At 45.5% G+C, this 18,542-nt stretch overlaps 1 protein-coding gene across 1 annotated transcript in view; it reads right to left on the bottom strand.

The window, feature by feature from the left end:
- Positions 1-757: 757 nt before the first annotated feature.
- Positions 758-18,542, bottom strand: part of LOC100680338 — a 98,539-nt gene continuing 80,754 nt past the window's right edge. The window contains exons 6-10 of the mRNA XM_008206942.3: positions 12,802-12,990; positions 7,590-7,779; positions 6,387-6,682; positions 5,833-6,111; positions 758-5,744 (exon numbers count right to left, since the gene is read on the bottom strand). Of these exons, the coding sequence (XP_008205164.1) occupies positions 5,502-5,744; positions 5,833-6,111; positions 6,387-6,682; positions 7,590-7,779; positions 12,802-12,990 (1,197 nt within the window). The 3' untranslated portion in view covers positions 758-5,501. The remainder of the gene's footprint in view (positions 5,745-5,832; positions 6,112-6,386; positions 6,683-7,589; positions 7,780-12,801; positions 12,991-18,542) is intronic.

Here is an 18,542-nt window from a genome sequence, read left to right as displayed (position 1 = left end):
AGCAGCCAGAAAAAAAAACGAATAAAAGTGCCTAGGAGCCATTTTGCAACGATCGATTCATCATCAAAGAATAATATAACGAACGTGGTAAATTAGTACGTCGAATCAGCGAGAAACGAGCTGCGCGCCCCGCGCGCTTGCTCTGTGTATAATGTAGATAAATTATAAAGCTTTCGGCGGACAAGTGTGTGCGTGCTAAAAAATCTGTAGCCCCTCCCTATTAAAATGAGCCGCCAATGAGCTGCGTGTATTCGCGGCGGTCGGCGTTGCCACACCGCCTGGAGAGCCGCGGAGGGCGACAAGGCTGGTTTTTACTATTGATTACCGAATTAAAAACACGCATGCATAATTCAACGGGCGCACTGGCTCGAGCTTTTACGCCCGTCCGCCAGGCACCGCAATCTGTTAACACGCGCGTGCAGCATCCGAGCTTGCCGCTCTTTTTCAACCCCCTGCCGCGTCGAGCTTCGCGCTCCACCCGAAAGGTGGAGCTTGCGACGAAGGATGAATGACCTTTGAGGGGTAAACGAGCTTTTGACCCTCTATCAGCTCTTATCACTCGTCGGTAAGTGACTGGTGTTGAGTACGCAGGATGTTTTTTCTCGTGCTTTTATCTGGTAAGCTTGCGGGGAGCTTTCTGCGGAATGATATGGATTCGACTTTGCTTTCGATACGTTCAATCGATGCCGGTAAATTGTTATCCGTCGTGCTTGTGACGATATAAAAAAACGTGGTTTGCAAATGAGTAAACTTCGTGTTCACGATTGAAAGTTTATTTTTGTAAAATAAATTGACATATACAACATGATTCTTTACAGCAAGTTACGAATCGAAATCAAGTAGTATACTTACGCCGATCCTAATTTTCCTTTTCAATCATTAGAATATTGAGTAACAATTTAGCCAAGTTACTTTCAACTTTTACAGCTATTTGCATTGCGCAAAAACTAAAAGGACAGTCAATCAATTGTTCTTTTGATCTAAAATCAAAGTGAGTATCACACGATCCAAAGCTTAGTACGCGTAATATTACATATTTTGATGATTCTATACCTGTTGTTTGTTTTTTTAACCCTGTTACAAGAGTTACTCAGTTTAATCTAAATCTATGTTTTAATACATATTTAATCCTTATAAAATTTGTATTCGATGGTCGGGTCCAGTTAGATTTATATTTAAAAAAATTAAAAACATTAAAAAATAGGAGATTTCCTGTTCTTAATTTTTATTTATTCGCATTCGGTTAAGATAACTCGATCAAGTAGCGTAACATCGAAACAAGTTATTTCAATATAACAGACAAGCTTAATTTTTTTCCTTATTGCGATTTGCGATGTTAGAAAAGATTCTTTCGAATTTCTCTTTCCTCGTTTATATACAGGCTTTTTTTGCGGGCTTGATATAAATAAAAATTAAGTGTAGGAAAGACGTTCGTTTAACCTATGAATCATACTACACACTTCACAAACTTTTACCTTACGTTCGCTTTTTCTTTAATTCAGTGTTTCTCTAATACAATTTTCGAAGTAATTATAATAGTAATAATTGTTTAATACTATATCTTCCACGTGGTTAGCAATGCTTTTTCGGTCTCAGAAGACTATACTTCCTACATGACTTGAGTTTGCTCTTTCGGAACCTTTTTTCGAACGCCTTATAGAGATAAAGAGTAGTATAGAGAAGTGCGATAGAGAGAGAGAGAGAGAGAGAGAGAGAGAGAGAGAGAGAGAGAGAGAGAGAGAGAGAGAGAGAGAGAACAATTAATTAGGATACATGACCGCGCCACCGATCTTGGATAATTTAAAATAACTCTGTATTATTTTTCACTTGATTTCACATACTCGGCGAATCTAACTCAATATTGAACATGTAAAGGTAAGAAGGCTATTCACTAGAGGTAGATAAATTATCATATCGACATATTGAGATTACAGTGTCATATAGGAAAAGAAAACTCATTACAAATCCCTCGATCGGCTGAAAGAACTTACGGGCTAATATTCGTTTTTTTCTGAATTCTAATCGCACATTCTAAAATTCGAGATAGCCAGGTTAAGATAATAAGTTTAATGGAGTACATGAAGTAGGTTTTGCGTTATAAAATCTAGTAGAGCGGCAATCACACTTGAATAACTAGAATTGATTTTTGAAAGAAAGACATCGAACACGCAACGAGAAAAAAATTGAATCTTGGGAATTGTTGAACAAAATTTTGCAAATATTCGTTGCCTCATTATGTTTACGGATGTCTTGAGTGATAACACGATGTATGTACAAAATGATAGTCATGTATAGGTATATCATACCGTTATGATAGTCTAACAAATTTTCCAATAAAATCCTTAGCAGCTTATCAGTTTTTAATCAATTCATTGAGAGCTGTCTTCTCGATTCATAAGTAACTTCGTTAGTCGTGTGATAACCAGTATAATCACATGAATTGTCGAAGGTCGAAAGTATATAATTATAGAATAAAGACGCCAATCTTACTTAACATTAGAACAACAACAACCATAATAACCATAGTATAATCGTAACATTTAACAGAAGCATATAAAATTTGAAGAATCAATAACGCATCGCTTATATCATAAAATCTTCTTACAAATATGACGTTCCTTTAGTTATCCAAACCATTCTGTGTTCAAACAATAGCTAGCGAAGAAATGAGCTATTCTGTGCTATTTCAATCCGAAGAACTCTCATAATTTTATATTATAAGAGTTCCAGGTTTAACGTTTTGGATTTATTCAGTATGAATGTCTGATGAATCGATGTACAAATCCATTCGTACAGTGCATAATAATACAGGACACGACCGAACGAAATTCATTTTACAAAATCAAAAGTCGAAAGGTACAGGACGTGCTGATGTGAAATTGATGAAACAAGTTGATGAATGTTTCATTCGGAATACGTGTCACGCATTTGTATCAACGACAGTTTATTCAATTGAATATATTATCAAACATGAAATAACTAATACCGTATATGAGTCGATCAATTATAAAAGCATACCGTTATTTTCAAAGGATTTTTACGAAAAAAACTGATTTAGTAAGATTGGTGCACCTGGTGTTACATATACAGCATAATAATTCACTAAAAGTCGTTACAAAATTTTTTCTCTTTTTTTCCCATCTACGTTCTGTTGCTACGACTTATTATGATTTAAAAAAACTCCGTAGAACTGGCCTGAAAATGTGTATAAACAGCCTTACATACGACTTACAAATTGTGAGCTCGCGATTTTGATTTTTCTCTTTACACACAATTTTTTTTTCATTTTGTTCGCCTTTAGTCGAGAACAATATATATATATATATATATATATATATATCGATATAGAAAAGAAGGTGTACGATATAGACGAAAGCATTCTCATATTATAAGAAAACGACACAAGCAAATATTTGCATATATTTACACAAGTTTTACAATTATTGTGATGTTTACGAATTTCCATGCAAATTCACGGCTCAACACAGAGGGCGAAAACTCTCGATCTCAACAAACGGAATGTTATATCCTTCATCAAAAAACTATTCGTCAACGCCAGAGCCACGTCCGAAGCTCCGTAGTAGTTGTGTCAAACCGAGGGCTAAGCGAATCCATTAATACGAAATTTTCCTCCACATCAACAATTAGACAGCGATCATCGCTTAGGCTCGCGCTCGTGGCCCGGCGACTAATTACCCGCACAAATTAGGATTTGAAGCGAAGCGCCAACAGCACGCGCGTATCTCTATGCTGCAACTCTCCCACATACATACACGTACATCCTCTGCTCCCTCCCGAACTAAGTTCGACCAACTCCCGGTCCTTCTGGAATTTGAGTTACGGCTCTAGCCTATACTTTCCGTGTGTATTGAAACGACCAGCGTCCATTTCCTCGGGTTATCTCGCGCGCGCTGCACATAGACATGCATCCACACACACAGAGAGAGAGAGAGAGAGCAAGAGAGTCATTCGCTCACTTTCCGAGCACCACTTCCATTATAACTTTCCGTCGCTACCGAAATACGGAGAGCAGCAGTGCGCACCCGTTGCACTCGACAGCGCGCGCGCACACACACACGCGCGCGGCTCGGACCGACGCCCCTCGCACGGCTCTTCGTCTAATTCTCGTGGTCGGTCAACTCATCCCTGTTTCATAACTAAGTACGGATCGCGACTCCAAAAGATCCATTCAGTCTCTCGCCCCGCTCGCCAACTTTCCCGATATCCAAAACGTGTGCGTTATATAATAGGTATATGGTAAAACTCGAGATTAGAGGGGCAGAGAGCAGGGATTGAAAAACTTTGAGCATTATCGCGGTTCGGGTGGATTGTTCCGCGGAAAATCAGCTGACTTTTATTCTTGGCAAATTAAGAGAGACAATTGTGGCACTGCTTTTTATACGGCTTTCGGTTTATTTTATCGCAAAGAGCAACTCAGGAATAGACCACTTTCCAGCTCCGGCACAGTCTCTTGTCTTGGCTGGAGCTAAAACTACGTTACACTAGAGGAGGCTGTATATGTGTGTGTGTGTGTGTATAGCCTGCAGAACTCGAGTTCATTAGTCGACAATTGTTCCTCGCACTCGCCCGCGCGCTCAGTGTCTACGGCGAAAGAAATTTCGCTCCTGCGCGGAGATAGAGATCGAGCGAGCGGAGGAGCGGAGGATAATGAAAAGCCGGCAGGAACAAAGCGACGCCTCGCGTCCGTTGATTCGTTCGTTATTTATTTATTTATCGAACGAATGAAGTTTAACATTGATGACGAGGTGTGCGGGGATTGTTAAATTTTAACGAGACCGTAAGGACGAGAGCGAGAGCAAGAGCAAAACGATAGAATGTCGCTGCAGAGCCGAGGGGGAGAGAATAACGTCGGGAACAGAGTGAATTAGGGGAAGACGCCGAGTGTCATTAGAGTACATTGTCGACTTCGACCGCAATCTGATTTTCACAAGCCAGCAGTCGCGATGAGAGACGCCGCAGATACGCTTTTCCTCGATTTGACCAATTCACGCGGCGTTCGAGGCTTCGTGCCTTTGGCGTTCGCGAATTTTTAAGATTCTTCTCGTAGTCTTGCGTTTGCTGTTTTTTGTTATTCTCTTCATCGAGCTTTTAAAATGCGCATAACGACAAACGAACGATAAAGTTTAAAAATGAAAGTATGAGAAAAGTCTTATCGTATGTTTTTTTATTCCCTATAGGTAACTTGGCACGCATGTATTCATTCGTTATAGTATTGACGTAATTTTGCAATAATCCTGTACCTCAACGAAGTCTGTTGCACGTTTCTACAATAACTGGACAACGGAGTAACATAAAGTGTAAATACGACGTGACACGAAGAAGAACGAGGTGTTGACGTCGGTTGATAGTCTTTTTTGTCAACGTTCATATAAGGAGGGCCACCAAAACGATAAAGTTTATTTCATCGAAAAGAAGGTAAGGTCAATAAATAATACACAACGTTTCTACAATTGGAAAATCGAGCTTCCTTTGAGGACGGATTAACTTTCCTTGTCGTCGACGGGACTGACTTCGTTCTGCAGCAGCTCGAACTTCGGGCTGAGGCCCGGCAATATGTTCTTGGTGCTCGTCTTTATCTGGCTGTATATGTCCAGAGTCTTCTTGCGCTCAATCTCGATGCTCTCCTCGATGAGTCGCGGAGGTATGCTGCCGGTCCTCTTGTGAGTCGGCACGAAAGCGCTGCCCTCCGGCCTCGTCACCGCGTCCACGTTGTTTGACTCCGACTGAAAGTAAAATCATTTTTTTATCAAATCGACCTATACCACGGACCACACGACGTATCACCGATATAGTCTAGAATTCATTATATACCCGCGTATTCTTGTCCTCGTCGAGCCGTCGATGCTCGGGCGTAAGCGTGCCGTTGCCGAGCTTGCGCTGCTGCTCTTGAAACGTATCCTCCTGAAGGCTAGCCTCGTCTTTGAGTATGGCTCCCATGATGACAGGCTTCGTCGTCGACATCGAGTTAATCTCGTTCGTCATCTCGGTAGCTGCTCCGTTAATGATCGAGAGAACGGTCGTGCTGCTGCTCAGATCCGTCTGTGACGAGCCCGAGGAGGCGAGCTTGTTGTTGTTACGTCTCTCCGAGACCTGCGCGCAGAGATCATACAATACCAGAGAGCTAGAATTGACTTTGAGAGAGAGAGAGAGAGAGAGAGCTTGCGCACGCGAGAGATAGAGTTTGCTTTGAGAATCAAGAGAACTGTATGAATTTCATCAGAGCCCTCGAGCCCCGCGCGAACTTGGCCCGAAGTTAATCTCGCCGAATTTCACGCGCGAGAGACTACTCTCGCGTCTTGTTTATTGTTGAACTTTCGTAATGACTCACGAGCGGGCGGAATTTTGCATTCATCGCTGGCACTTACGTTCTCGCTCGAGTCCTTTTCGAGACTCGGCGTCTTGGAGTCTTCCAGCAGGGTTTTCTCGGTGTCGGGCGATTTGTCGAACTCGACCCACTTGGAGGAGGCCTCAAGCTTCCGCTGAGACGAGTCCAGTACAGCCTCGCCTGCGCCGTACATCGGGTAGCCAAAGTGGCCCGCTTCGTATTCCAGCTGATTACCGTATCGATAGCTGGGGTTGACCGAGCCTTGGCTGCAGATCGATAGGTCCGACTGCGACAGGCCTGTGTTCGTGCTGCCGAACAGCTTGGCATTGTCGAATGCTGGAAATCGTGGTTTTTTTCTTATCATGGAGTTTTATTGCGCGGTATGTAGGTTTATATTCCTTATTTCGATCGATCGTAAAAAGAAAAGCGCAAGAGAGAGGAAGTTTATAGACAGAGGAGATGGAGAGACCATCGCTGATAAGACTGGCAAATGGGTCTATTTTAAAAATTTGAATTTTCCTGGCATGCAATATCGTCGCTCTAGATTTTCACGGCGTGGTGCGCTCTCACGTATACATAATACGTATGCGCCGGTAAAATTAGCTATAGGATCGAAACTATATGAAATTTTATCGAATTTCGAGATGCTAATTAAATTTTGTAACCGACACGTCAAATAACTTTCTCAGTTCAAATATTATACTATCTCTACAAGGAAAATTATTAATTCAATCAATTTCCTCTGAAATTCGTAGCTCCACTTTTGAATAATATTCCTGATACGTGTTCTATTACTTTATAAAAGTTATTTAAAAAAATCCGTTTTTAACTACGACGTGCCACTGTATTTTGTTACTTCCATCGGTCCACACAGCTTTAAATTTACAGAACTATTGACTCGCATCTTCGCATATTGACGCAGTCGACGCCGACAAAAAAACATACACGTCGCTGTATATGCATTCGAAAAACAGCGGAAGATCCGCGCGTTTTTTTCCGCTATCGAGCAAAAACATACGCGGCTACTCGCGCTGCGCAAGCACGGGGGCGAGACATGTAAGCGTGTAAACAACGACGCACCGCTGCAATTCTCGCTATAAATACATCGCGTAGGTCAGTTATGATCCTTTCCGCGCGCGTCGGCCGCGAAACTGGGTCAGAGGTTCTAACGCAGCGAAACTCTCGGGATAGACCTGCCCAGAGCAGCAAAAAGAGGGAAAATGAACAAAGTGTGCTCGCTCACCGGAAGAATGATCTTCAGGGATCTCCTCGCGGTGGACCAGAGCTTGCTGATCAGTGACCCGGCAGGCCATGTCGTCCGACGAGCCTGGGTTGGCGCTGCTCGGTTCATTCTGGTACCCCGGAGGCGCCTCGACGATGACGGAGCAGCCGGTGTCCTGGTACTTTCGGTTCCTCGTGTCCTCCATCGTCACCTGCGGATGAAATTCGAACGTTTAAACATCGCTTCTTCGTTACGGCTAATCGGAGTCGATTAATCGAAGCGTCCGAGGGAAAGTGTGAGGCGCGGAGGTTCTTCAATTAATCCATTCAAGAAGACACAGACCAGACTGAGTTTCCTCGCGCTCGCGTAATTTCTTTCCTTCTCTTTTTTTTCGCGCTCGACTTCATAACCGGGCCATCGATCCGGCGCTTTCAATTACACGCTGCGCTTCTGCCTGATTATCCGAGGCAACGGACGCGGAAGAATTGGCCGATCAAACGACTTCTCTCTATATATTCTACGACAAAAAAACGAGGCGGAGGAGAAGGAAGAAAGACTTTGGCAGGCGTCGACTGTTCTGGAGAGGTGTTTAATTGCTTTCTAATCAATCTCGCGATTTCGCCCGTCGCCGCGTTATTAACGCTAGCAGCAGCTAATAAGAAGGGGGGAGGGAAAGCAGATAACCCTCGCGCGGGCCTAATTAAGACAGTCTGTGAATAGAGCGCTTTTCTTCGACTCTCAGTCGGCGGAATAAAACAAGGGAAGCACTCGAGGCTCGCGCAGTATACTCGTGAATTGAATTATCCTCTTGTTGTCGCGCTACTGCGCGGCGGCCTCGTTATATACAAGCCTTAGACACGGCAGAAAAGCAGCAGCAGCGGCAGCAGCAGCAGCAGCAGCACTGAATATGTAAGATTCCTTGGGGGCATCCAATCTACCGGTTAACTTTTTCCGTCAAATAAAGCCTGGAAATCGATACTCTACTTTGCTCCCAGTTTCTCTCCTTTTCTTTCCTCGGATAATAAGGCCTGATGAATATTCACCTCTGTCTCTTAACGAGTTCGATTATTTTGTTTATAATACAGATATCCTCTGCAGCGCGGAAGAAAGAGAAAGAGATAGGAATGATAAGACTTTGAAATGCTTTTTCGAGAGATTGCCCGGCGTAACGACATGGAATAATAACGTCGCCGCGCGCGCAAGAGCCATTTCCATATTCTCCGGCTTTATTCCTTTTTAGCCCGACGAGGGAGCTTGCGCGCATACGACGGAATTTATATTCGTCGTTTCCGTTTTCGCGGGAAAATCAAGTTCGAATATATCTATAACGTGTGCCCGCACGCTCGCGAGCGATATTAAGATCGCGTCCGGCCGAGAGGGGGAATTATTCAACGGAAAGAATAGCACAGTACGATGCCTGCCGTTCCTCCATCAAATTTGTCATAACGTCTCGGAAACGGTATTATTAGAGGGGGGCGACGTCATCTCCGAGGAAATTCTTTTTCTCTCCCGTGGGATCGTAAAAATGATGAGCGCGAAATGCTTTCTTTCTTTCTTTCTGGCCTCGTTTTCTCTTCTCTCTCCTTCTCTCACCCTCTTGTATCAGACAGGTGCCGATAAGAAAAGCTGATACTTTGTCACATTCGATTTGCCGCGCGCCGCTGAAAATTTCTCCCGACGACAAGCCTGCAGCGCAGTACACTCGATACATCCGTGCTGCGAACGCGAGGAAAAGAGCAAGAGGGAGAGAGGGAAGCGCCAAATGAATTCTCCCTTCCTTGCAGCTGCTGCGAAATCGTCTCTACTCGATCGATCGATGTGAAACACCATCAGAGGCGTGGCGGGCTATTACCCTCTGATGCATAGATATGAAATCTTGTCTCAACGATTTGTTTATGGTACGGCTGCTTGAATAATTAACGCGCTGTAGTAGTAGGCGCACGAGTTCCCGAATAATGTCGGGAAAATCCATACATAAGAGCAGACGAGAGACCGAGAGCTCTTTCGGGAAACATGGCAGCGGGCCAATGTCGTGGAGGCGAATTTCCTTCCTTCTCTATGAGCATAATACCGATACACATCTCCCTCCCTCCCTCGAATTAACAATAAAGCCACTTTTACGACGAGCGTATATACGGCGCGCACATCGGAACGTAAGGAATTTACGCGCGCTTTTTTGTCAAGCAAAACAGAACAAAGGTGTTGCGAGAGAAAAAAACTGGGTCGCAAAAACTATAAACTTAGGCAGGGAGTCGACAAAGAGCAGTGCGCTCGTAAATCGATTTGCCCGCACGCGCCACGCTCGATTTTTTTATTTAATCAAAGCTCGCTGGGATAATAGCCCCCGCGCGTCAGCTATAGCACACACACAGAGAATATTTCGCGTTTATACGAACTCTCCGACTACCGAAATAATTGTTCCCTCTCGAAGGGCCGCTCTCATCCAGCTCGCGCGTGATTTTCCGGCTGCGCGTATATATATATATATATATATATATATATATATATATATATATATATATATATATATATATACCATTAGTGCCAGCAGCAGCAGCAGTAGCGGCGACAGCAGCGGTATTATAGCCGCGCCTCATATCGCTATCCATCACAGAGAGCCGTGGGACGCCGGCATATAATAATATTGAATTGTCTGGGCCTTGAGTGGTGCTTGCTTTAACGGTTGAGAGATGCGCGGCTGAAGCTTCGCCACGAGGGGCTGCATTTACCGGCACCTCGAGCTTTCGCCATTGAGTTATTATAGACTCTCCATCCCTCTCTCTCTTTCTCTCTCTCTCTCTCTCTCTCTCTCTCTCTCTCTCTCTCTCTCTCTCTCTCTCTCTCTCTAGGGCTCGTGTGACAACGTCTTTGTGTCACGCGACGCTCGGCTTTCAAGCTCGAAGAGACCGCATCTTCGCCCGTGGCTTAGGAGAGAGTGAGAGAGAGAGAGATGGAGGATCTACGTACGGACTTTTTCCAAAAAGCCGAGAGCGTGTAATTTCGGACCGGCGCACCTCATCCCCCGCAGCGCAAGCGGGCTTGACAAAACAGTCGAGGCAGAGGCAATTTCTCTCAAAGTAAAACGGACGACGACTTCCGTGTAGGTAGTAGGGAAGAGAGAGAACAGTCAGTGAGTTCTGGCACTCGCCTCGACTGTGTGCACATCCCTTTCTCCGTATACACGTATGTATGTACAAGAATCCGGAGAAAATACGTTCGCGCGTCTTTTCTCGGGCTCTTATTTACTCTCTCCCGCGCACACACGCGGCGTCGTTTTACGATCGGCCACCTACGCGAGCACTCGAGTGAGCGACGTTTGCGACTAATAAAAATAGCACGGGAGAGAGAGAGAGAGAGAGAGAGAGAGAGAGCCGAGCGACGTAATCGTATACTCGCACGCTCCAGGTCGAGTCAATGGGTTTGCATCTCCTCTCTTTCTCGCTGCTGCTGCAGCATATGTATACGCGGCGCTGGGAACTGACCTTGTGCTTATTTTCGGGGTTGTTATTGCAGCATATAGATATATCCGCGCGCCTCCTCTCGCTAATTTCGGGCTTTCGTGCGCGCGCGCGCGAGCCATTAGTAGGTCAAATTTGAGTTACGACGCGCCGGCGAAAGTTAGCTTGGCCTTTTCTTTTTTGAAAGTCGACAAATTTGCCTTTAATACCGCGCGGAGGAACGAGCTTTTCACGACGAGAGAGACAGAGAGAGAGAGAGAGAGAGATGCTGCTCGACGATAATGCGAAAAAGTGTATACCTCGTAATTTTATCACGAGAAGCGCTTCCGGATGCTTTACGAGATCACTCCGTGATGTAATGGAACGTTGATGAAAAATGCACAGCTCGTAATAACATCCTGTTAATCGCACTACCACATCGATGACGAGCCAACGCGCTGCGAAAAATCCGACACTCGAAAGGCGAACCCAGAGATCCCGTAAAATCTTCGTATCCCCTGTAAAATCTGCACCGAGGCTCTCTCTCTCTCTCTCCCCCCACAATTTCGAGAGTCAGGTGCTGCGCGCGGTGTCGAGCGGAAACAGCTTAAAGCAGCATAGCAGCAGCCCGCGGGAGCACACAGGCTGGTTTCTCAAAATCCTCTTTGGAATCCAGCTGCTTTCCCTCCGACGAAGCTGCTGCTACTGGGGTAGCGAGCGAAAGTGCCTAGACGGGCGGGAGGAGAGCAGCATCTACGCCCTTTCCCTCTTCGATCGTTCCCCCGCGACGTGCCTTGTATGTGTGCGCGAAAGAGAGTAGGGATATATATATATATATATATATATATATATATATATATATATATACATCGGAGTTTCGCGAGAGATGAGCTCCCGACGAGCGCAAGTGCTATATAGGTATACACAACCTTGGCGTAAGTAGGCCGAGAGCCGGGATGCGAAATTGCCTGCTAACCTCGGCGTGGTCCCCGTCGCGTGAATATAATTGCGCGAGCTTGTCATCGCGTCTTTTCTCCATAGCGTGGGTGTAGTTGCTAATTCTCATTTAAAAAGTTTTGTGTGCGTGTATATATAGCTTGTAATTTGTGCGCGAGGGTGACTTTTTGTAGGTCGAAAATTCGAGGAGGGAGATCGATAGTGTGTTCAACGCTGGGGCAAGTCGTGCACTGCGTTTTGCGGTAATAACGGATTCCCTGATCTGCGCTCCTGAAGCTTCCGACCGATGTCTCCGAGATTGCATCCGCGAGGTCCGATTGGAAGTCGTCGCCCGCCGGATTATCGCGTTGAGTTTTCTTTCGCTTTATCTCGATACGGAGCTTCTTTTTTCCTTTATTCTCGAATCTCCACCAAGCTGTAAGCTCGAAGTCGCTCTTAATTACTAAGACAGGTTTTACATAAGCTGGAAAAAGCTTTTCCAGCACTTTTGAGCTATAGGCTCGATTTTTCCGCGAAAGAATAAACTTCAAAGTCAGAAGTCGATACATCACGATTACATCTCCGGGGAGTAATAATGCGCGATTAATCATCGCCGGCCTGTGCAAGTATAAATATGTACTCGGAAACAAATAACGGAAGATATCAGAGGGGGGAACTTTCCGCCAGTACAGTGTATATGAAAGTTCAGCTTATTAATCTTGCATATAAACATCGACTCTGAAGCGGGAAAAATTGGCAGCAGCTGCTACTGCTAAAGTTTTTGCGAAGAGAGAGAGAGAGAGAGAGAGAGAGAGAGAGAGAGAGAGAGAGAGAGAGAGGAAGCAAGGAAGAAGACTCACCGCTCGCTCCTCCGTCTCGACGATGAGGTGGTTATTCTTGAGCGTCAGAGTGATAATATTCCCGTTGGCGTTTTTGCTCGTGTGACACCCAGGGGAGGTATAGCCGGTGCTCCCTCCGGCCGCCAATGCCACTTCCTCCATCACCTCAGTCTCGCAGATGTAGCGCGGGCCGTCTATTCCATTCACCAACTGAAACACCAAAGTTTACGGACTTGATTATTTATTTATTTTTTCCCAGGTATAAAATCTTATTTTCCACGACGAAACAAGCGTCGTGTTTATATACTTTCGACGACTGCGATATACCGTTCTAATGAGCAAACTTGTACAGAGTCAGGAGAAAGATCTGATACACTCCATCCAACTCCGGAGCTAATTCATCCAAACTTTGCCGAGCTGTCCGATTCACGGCGCTCTACTGTCCCTATTCAAGCCGAGTGGCTATTGTTGCGTTAAGGGCTTCCCTCTTAATTCAGCAGGCGTGCGGAGAACAAGCCATAAATCCATCCGCTGTTCAAATAACGCGCAATCCTAATCCAATACTCGCGCGCTGAGCACACAAAAAGAAGCGTCGAACTCGGTTATACACAACAAGCGCTCGTCATCGTGCACACGCGCACACATTATCCCGCTGTGACACAGAGAGGGATATGTAGAGCGAAAAAGCAGACGGTATAGATGCCAGGATGCGTTGCTTTTACCATATACACACACACGAGTCGATAGGATCGATCGACCCGCGCGTCGTTCACACTTCGCATTATGCATCGGTAGGGAAAACGTTCCGAGAGCTTTATAGGGTGCGGTGGCGGAGAGCGAGAGACTACAAACAAGAAGCGTCTCTCACGATCCTTTTCGCGTTCTTTCACAGCTCTCGCTCCGCGAGAGGAAAAAAGTCGGTTGGATCGATAGCGCTTCACCCTGCTCGCTTTACATCGGAATTTTAATCAGCAGCTAGCGCATCGGGTAAACCTGCGGCGGAGTATTGTACACATAATCGTGACCCACATACATATTATACGCGCAAACAGCGTTTAACCCTTCTGATCGCGATGTATATAACGCTATTTTCGCTTCCCATTACGTAATATAGGTGAGCGCGACCTTTACGGCCCGGGCGAGAGATGAGTAATGATAAGAAGCGCGTTTTTTAAAAAGTAAAGTCGCTTGGAAAGAAGACATCTCCCTCTCTCTATTATATAGCGCAAACTAAAGGAACAAGCATAAAGTGCGAGATGGATGAGTGGTGGAAAATTGCATCTTAGGTAAATTGACAGTGAGACCGCTCGCGCGCGCGCGCGTTCCAAGAGGCCTTCCCTTATGTGCAAGATTTTGTCAAGGATCGAAGTGCTACTTTCCGAGAAAACTGAATTTTCCACTCTCCATGTGTGTATGTGGCGGTCCCCTCCTACCACCACACGCGGCCCGGCGCGCCGCCTAGCGCAGCACCACGCGAGGGGTGCTTAGAAGCTTAGTTACTTTCGTAAATCAGTCACGGCCTAGCCACCGGTGCAAACAGACCTAGTCATCTTGTACATAGTTTAATATAATCTAGTCACAATCAGTACTCAGCATTATCTTTATTCTTTGTACCCTGACGCACCCGCGCTACTTTTCACGGTCAATTTTGTAAAAAGGAAGAAAAAATCAGATACGAAATGCCGTCGAATTCAAATATTTTAATCTGGAAATGATAAATTGTATACATATATCGAAGGAATATTCGGCATACACAGAAGCGCGTTTCCTTTCCTCCTCGCGGGAATCAAGAACGTGACACAGTTTTCGGCTCGGGAATTGTTGTCGCACGCGCGATTAAAGGGGAAAGAGCTTCGAGAAACGATAATATATTATTTCCAGAGCCTCTGACGGGATTTTAGCTTGACGGGCTTTACTTAGAGCACGCTTGCGCGGGCGCGCAGCAATCTCGCGTTATACGTGTCGCCGAGAGAGCATCAATAATTTTTCACGCACGACAGACCGACGAATCGCACACGATCTCTCGCATTGAAATTTAATTTCGCGCGTCGAACTCTTGTCAACGGAGAACAAGAAGGAAAGATAAAAATCCAAGCTGAGCTTTTTACACACACATACACTCGTCGTCGTGGAGATTAGCTCGTAGAAAACGAGCCCTCTTCGCGGGTTACCCTGACCTGAATTCCCGAGTCGAGGTGGCATTTCCGGACTGCACCTACTTAGGTCACAAAACTCGCTCTCTCTCTCTCTCTCTCTCTCTCTCTCTCTCTCTCTCTCTCTCTCTCGCAGAATTTTCCTCTTTGTCCCGCAGCTATCTCTCTCTCTCTGCTGGAACTAGAGAGAGAGAGAGAGAGAGAGAGTGAGAGTAGGCGACGCAATGCCCCAGGCGACGCTGACATGCATAAAAGCCAAGACACCCGTGGGAGATGTCGAGGGGGTGGGGGAGAGATAGATTGATTCAATTTATTTCCTCGTTTTTTAATTGCGCCGCTCTCGCTACGATATATAAAGTGGACGGAATGACTCGCAGCTGCAGAAGCAACTCCGAATAAAATTAACGGCGGAAAAATCGCTAAATAAAATTGAGCGAGCTGTGATGTGTAAAACGCAAGAGGACGCCTGGGTCCGGGAAACGTGCGGCCAGATTAACCCGTTTGTTTCGCCGAACGAAATCATTCTCTTCGCGAATCATCCCCAGGAGAGGGAGAGAGAGATACAGCATGCAAACTGCAGATTTATATCGGAGCAACAGCAGCTGATACCTGACGAACGAGAGCTTCTGTCGCTGCGCGCAATAAGCTTACGCGTATTTCAAGAAGCCTCTGACGCTTCTTATACGATATTCGCGAGCACGTAGCTCTTTTACGCAACGCTCCTCTCCCGTCAACTCGAATAATCTAAATAATTGCTCTTTTCCGCGTCATTACGCGCAGCTCCGAGAGGAGCATACCTACGTACACGCTTCTCTCTCTCTCTCTCTCTCTCTCTCTCTCTCTCTCTCTCTCTCTCTCGGTATTATTTTTCACGAGGCCGCGTAAAAATTGTCAACGCGGTTAGGCAGCAGTAAAGATAAATTTCCCCCGCAGGCCGCGAAAGTACGCTCCGTAGAAAGATAGAGCAAGAGAGCGAGTAACGATCGTCCGCGCATTTGCATGCGCTCGTAAATGGACGAGCAGCCCGCGATGTCGTGCTCTTTGCTCTTCCGTAGGTACCGAGAGGCCAGAAACGCGCAGTTAAAAATTAACAACCGCGAGTGTCGTCCTCTTGTCGGGGTTGTAATGCGCGCGAGACACTTTTTCTCGACGACTGCTGAATTTCGATAAGGATGCATTAGTCCCTCGCACACGCAGTTACGCAAAGTTGCGAGGATGTTTTATATAGACGCGGAGGTCATTGACTGTCTGGGCTGTATAGGTAGGCAACTTGTTAGATTCGAACGGTGCTTTCTCGGTATATAGACGCGCCTCAAATAGCTGACCACCTTAGAGAGAGAGAGAGAGAGAGAGAGAGAGAGAGAGAGAGAGAGAGCACGTGCGAAACTGTGTTTGGTCTTCTGATTTATTCGACGCACGGCGCCGAACTGGATACCCCGATATTCCGTGGGTAATTATCTATACAGGTATACAGACGCACGCGACGAATGGGTTTATAAGTGGACCGTTTGTAATACGTCTCTATGAATAGATGCCTCGACTAATCGCTTGCGTAACGCCGCGAAATATGAAATTCGCTGCATCGACTGCCCGGTAGCTTCGGCCTCATTTTCTTCGAGCATCAGCAAAAACCATAGACACACGGTTAAGCCTAGAGAGAGAGAGAGAGAGAGAGAGAGAGAGAGAGAGAGAGAGAGAGAGAGAGAGAGAGAGGAGAGCAGCAGCAGCGGTAAAACGCTGGGTCACCACCGAGTCGTTAACCGCGACCGCGAACTAGAGAATCGAAATTTCGCGAGCCCGGCCTGGCACCGTTTTGAAAGAGCCTCCAATTGGTCGTTCGTTACCGGCTTCCATACAAACCGTAGCAAACTCTCCGACCACCCGCTCTAATTGCCTTCTCTGCACTGCTATACTTCTGTCTCTCTGTGTGCAGGTAAACACACATCGCGAGCTGTGGCCGCCGGAATTAATCTTTGGGTTTTCCAATTCATTCGCCTTTACTTCGTACATTCTTTATAAATTAAATATAAAAAAACTATCAAAGAGAAGAGTCAAGGATAAGAATGGAAATTATACAGCCGAGCAAAGGTCCGAGAAGAACCGCGTTATCTCGGGAATTGCAGGCGTGAATCTCCTCTGTTTTGGGCCCGGCGCGCGTAAATCTCGGCAAAGGAAATCCCCGACCGCAATCGTACATCGCGATTAGACGAAGGTTAGACAGCGCTGTGTTCTGGAGTTGCGTAAGCGCAGAGAGAGTCTAGACACCGGCTAGACGCTAGAGGCTCTCCTTTTCCGTTCCGTTTACCTGTGTGTGTGTGTGTGTGCGTACCTAAGTATACGCGTGTACTACCGGCCGCCGGCGGCGATCTATCCTACGAATACATTAGAATAGATTAGCGCAGCGCCGGCAAGTTCGTTGCAATCGAAAGTTCGATGCTCCTCGCGTCCTTCGTGATATCTGTGCTCGTATGCACGCGAACGTTATCATACCCACTGTAATAATAAGTTCGGCGAATGATTTGCATATTCGCGGCATTAATCGTCACTGCTCTATGAATTCTCATCCGATTGTGTTAAGAAAGTTTGCGATGAGGGCGTTAACACTGCTACCGGCCTAAACGCGAAACAAAATAATCGGGCCTTTGTACTGCCGCCAGCTTTTCATGCAAATCATTCAACGCCGCTGCCAGATTCGCTCCCAATGTTTATATCTGAGCGTGTGTGTGTGTATATATATATATATATATATATATATATATATATATATATATATATAATTGTGCACTATACTACCACTACTATAAACAGCGCACCGAGTTCATTATTCGGAGCGGCTGCCGCAAACACCCGGTTAAATTATAACGAGAGACTCGCTTATGCGACTATTAGTATTCAAGCGGACAAAGCCCCTCTTTCCCTCCTAAAACGAAAAGGATCGTTCCTCGTCTTCTTCTCTTTCTTTCCTTTTTTTTTCAACAAAGGCTAGTGACCCCGATTTCGCGGGGCGTTGCTCTTTCTCTCACTCGCTCTCGGTCCGTTAGATCATCGCATAATCGCACCTTTCTACACTACACACCAGAAGTCGCGCGCGAGTATAATCTCCCCCCCTCTCGCTCTTCGCTTTCTTTTTTTATCCTTATTGCCGTGTATTTCAAACGATCAATGATTCATTTCGAATGTGCGGAGGATAACTTTGCAAACTTTTATAACGAGCGGATGTACACTGTTAGCCGAGTACGAGCAAACGCTCTTGGATGTGTCAATATCTCATTTGCGCCGATAAAATTGTACGAGAACATGCCGTAATTATATAAATGCAAATTATCGCTCTGGAGATGAAACGCGTTTGCGAAGTTACAATAGCCGATATATATATATATATATATATATATATATATATATATATATATAAACGAGGCGTTATTCGCGAGCGTGAATAATACGAGGAAAAAATGTATGCAAAAAAAATTCAAAAATTCGTAGAAACAGCTCGTGCGGAATTTTTGAAAAATCCGAAGAAATATAAAGCAGCAGTAATCTCGTCTCTTTGGGTTTCTATAAAAAGGAGCCGGGGACCGCCCACCCCTGAGAGAGTTAACCAAACGACTC

Source organism: Nasonia vitripennis, chromosome 3 (assembly GCF_009193385.2).
Source record: "Nasonia vitripennis strain AsymCx chromosome 3, Nvit_psr_1.1, whole genome shotgun sequence".
NCBI classification, from domain to species: domain Eukaryota; kingdom Metazoa; phylum Arthropoda; class Insecta; order Hymenoptera; family Pteromalidae; genus Nasonia; species Nasonia vitripennis.
This window is presented reverse-complemented; position numbering and strand designations above follow the sequence as displayed.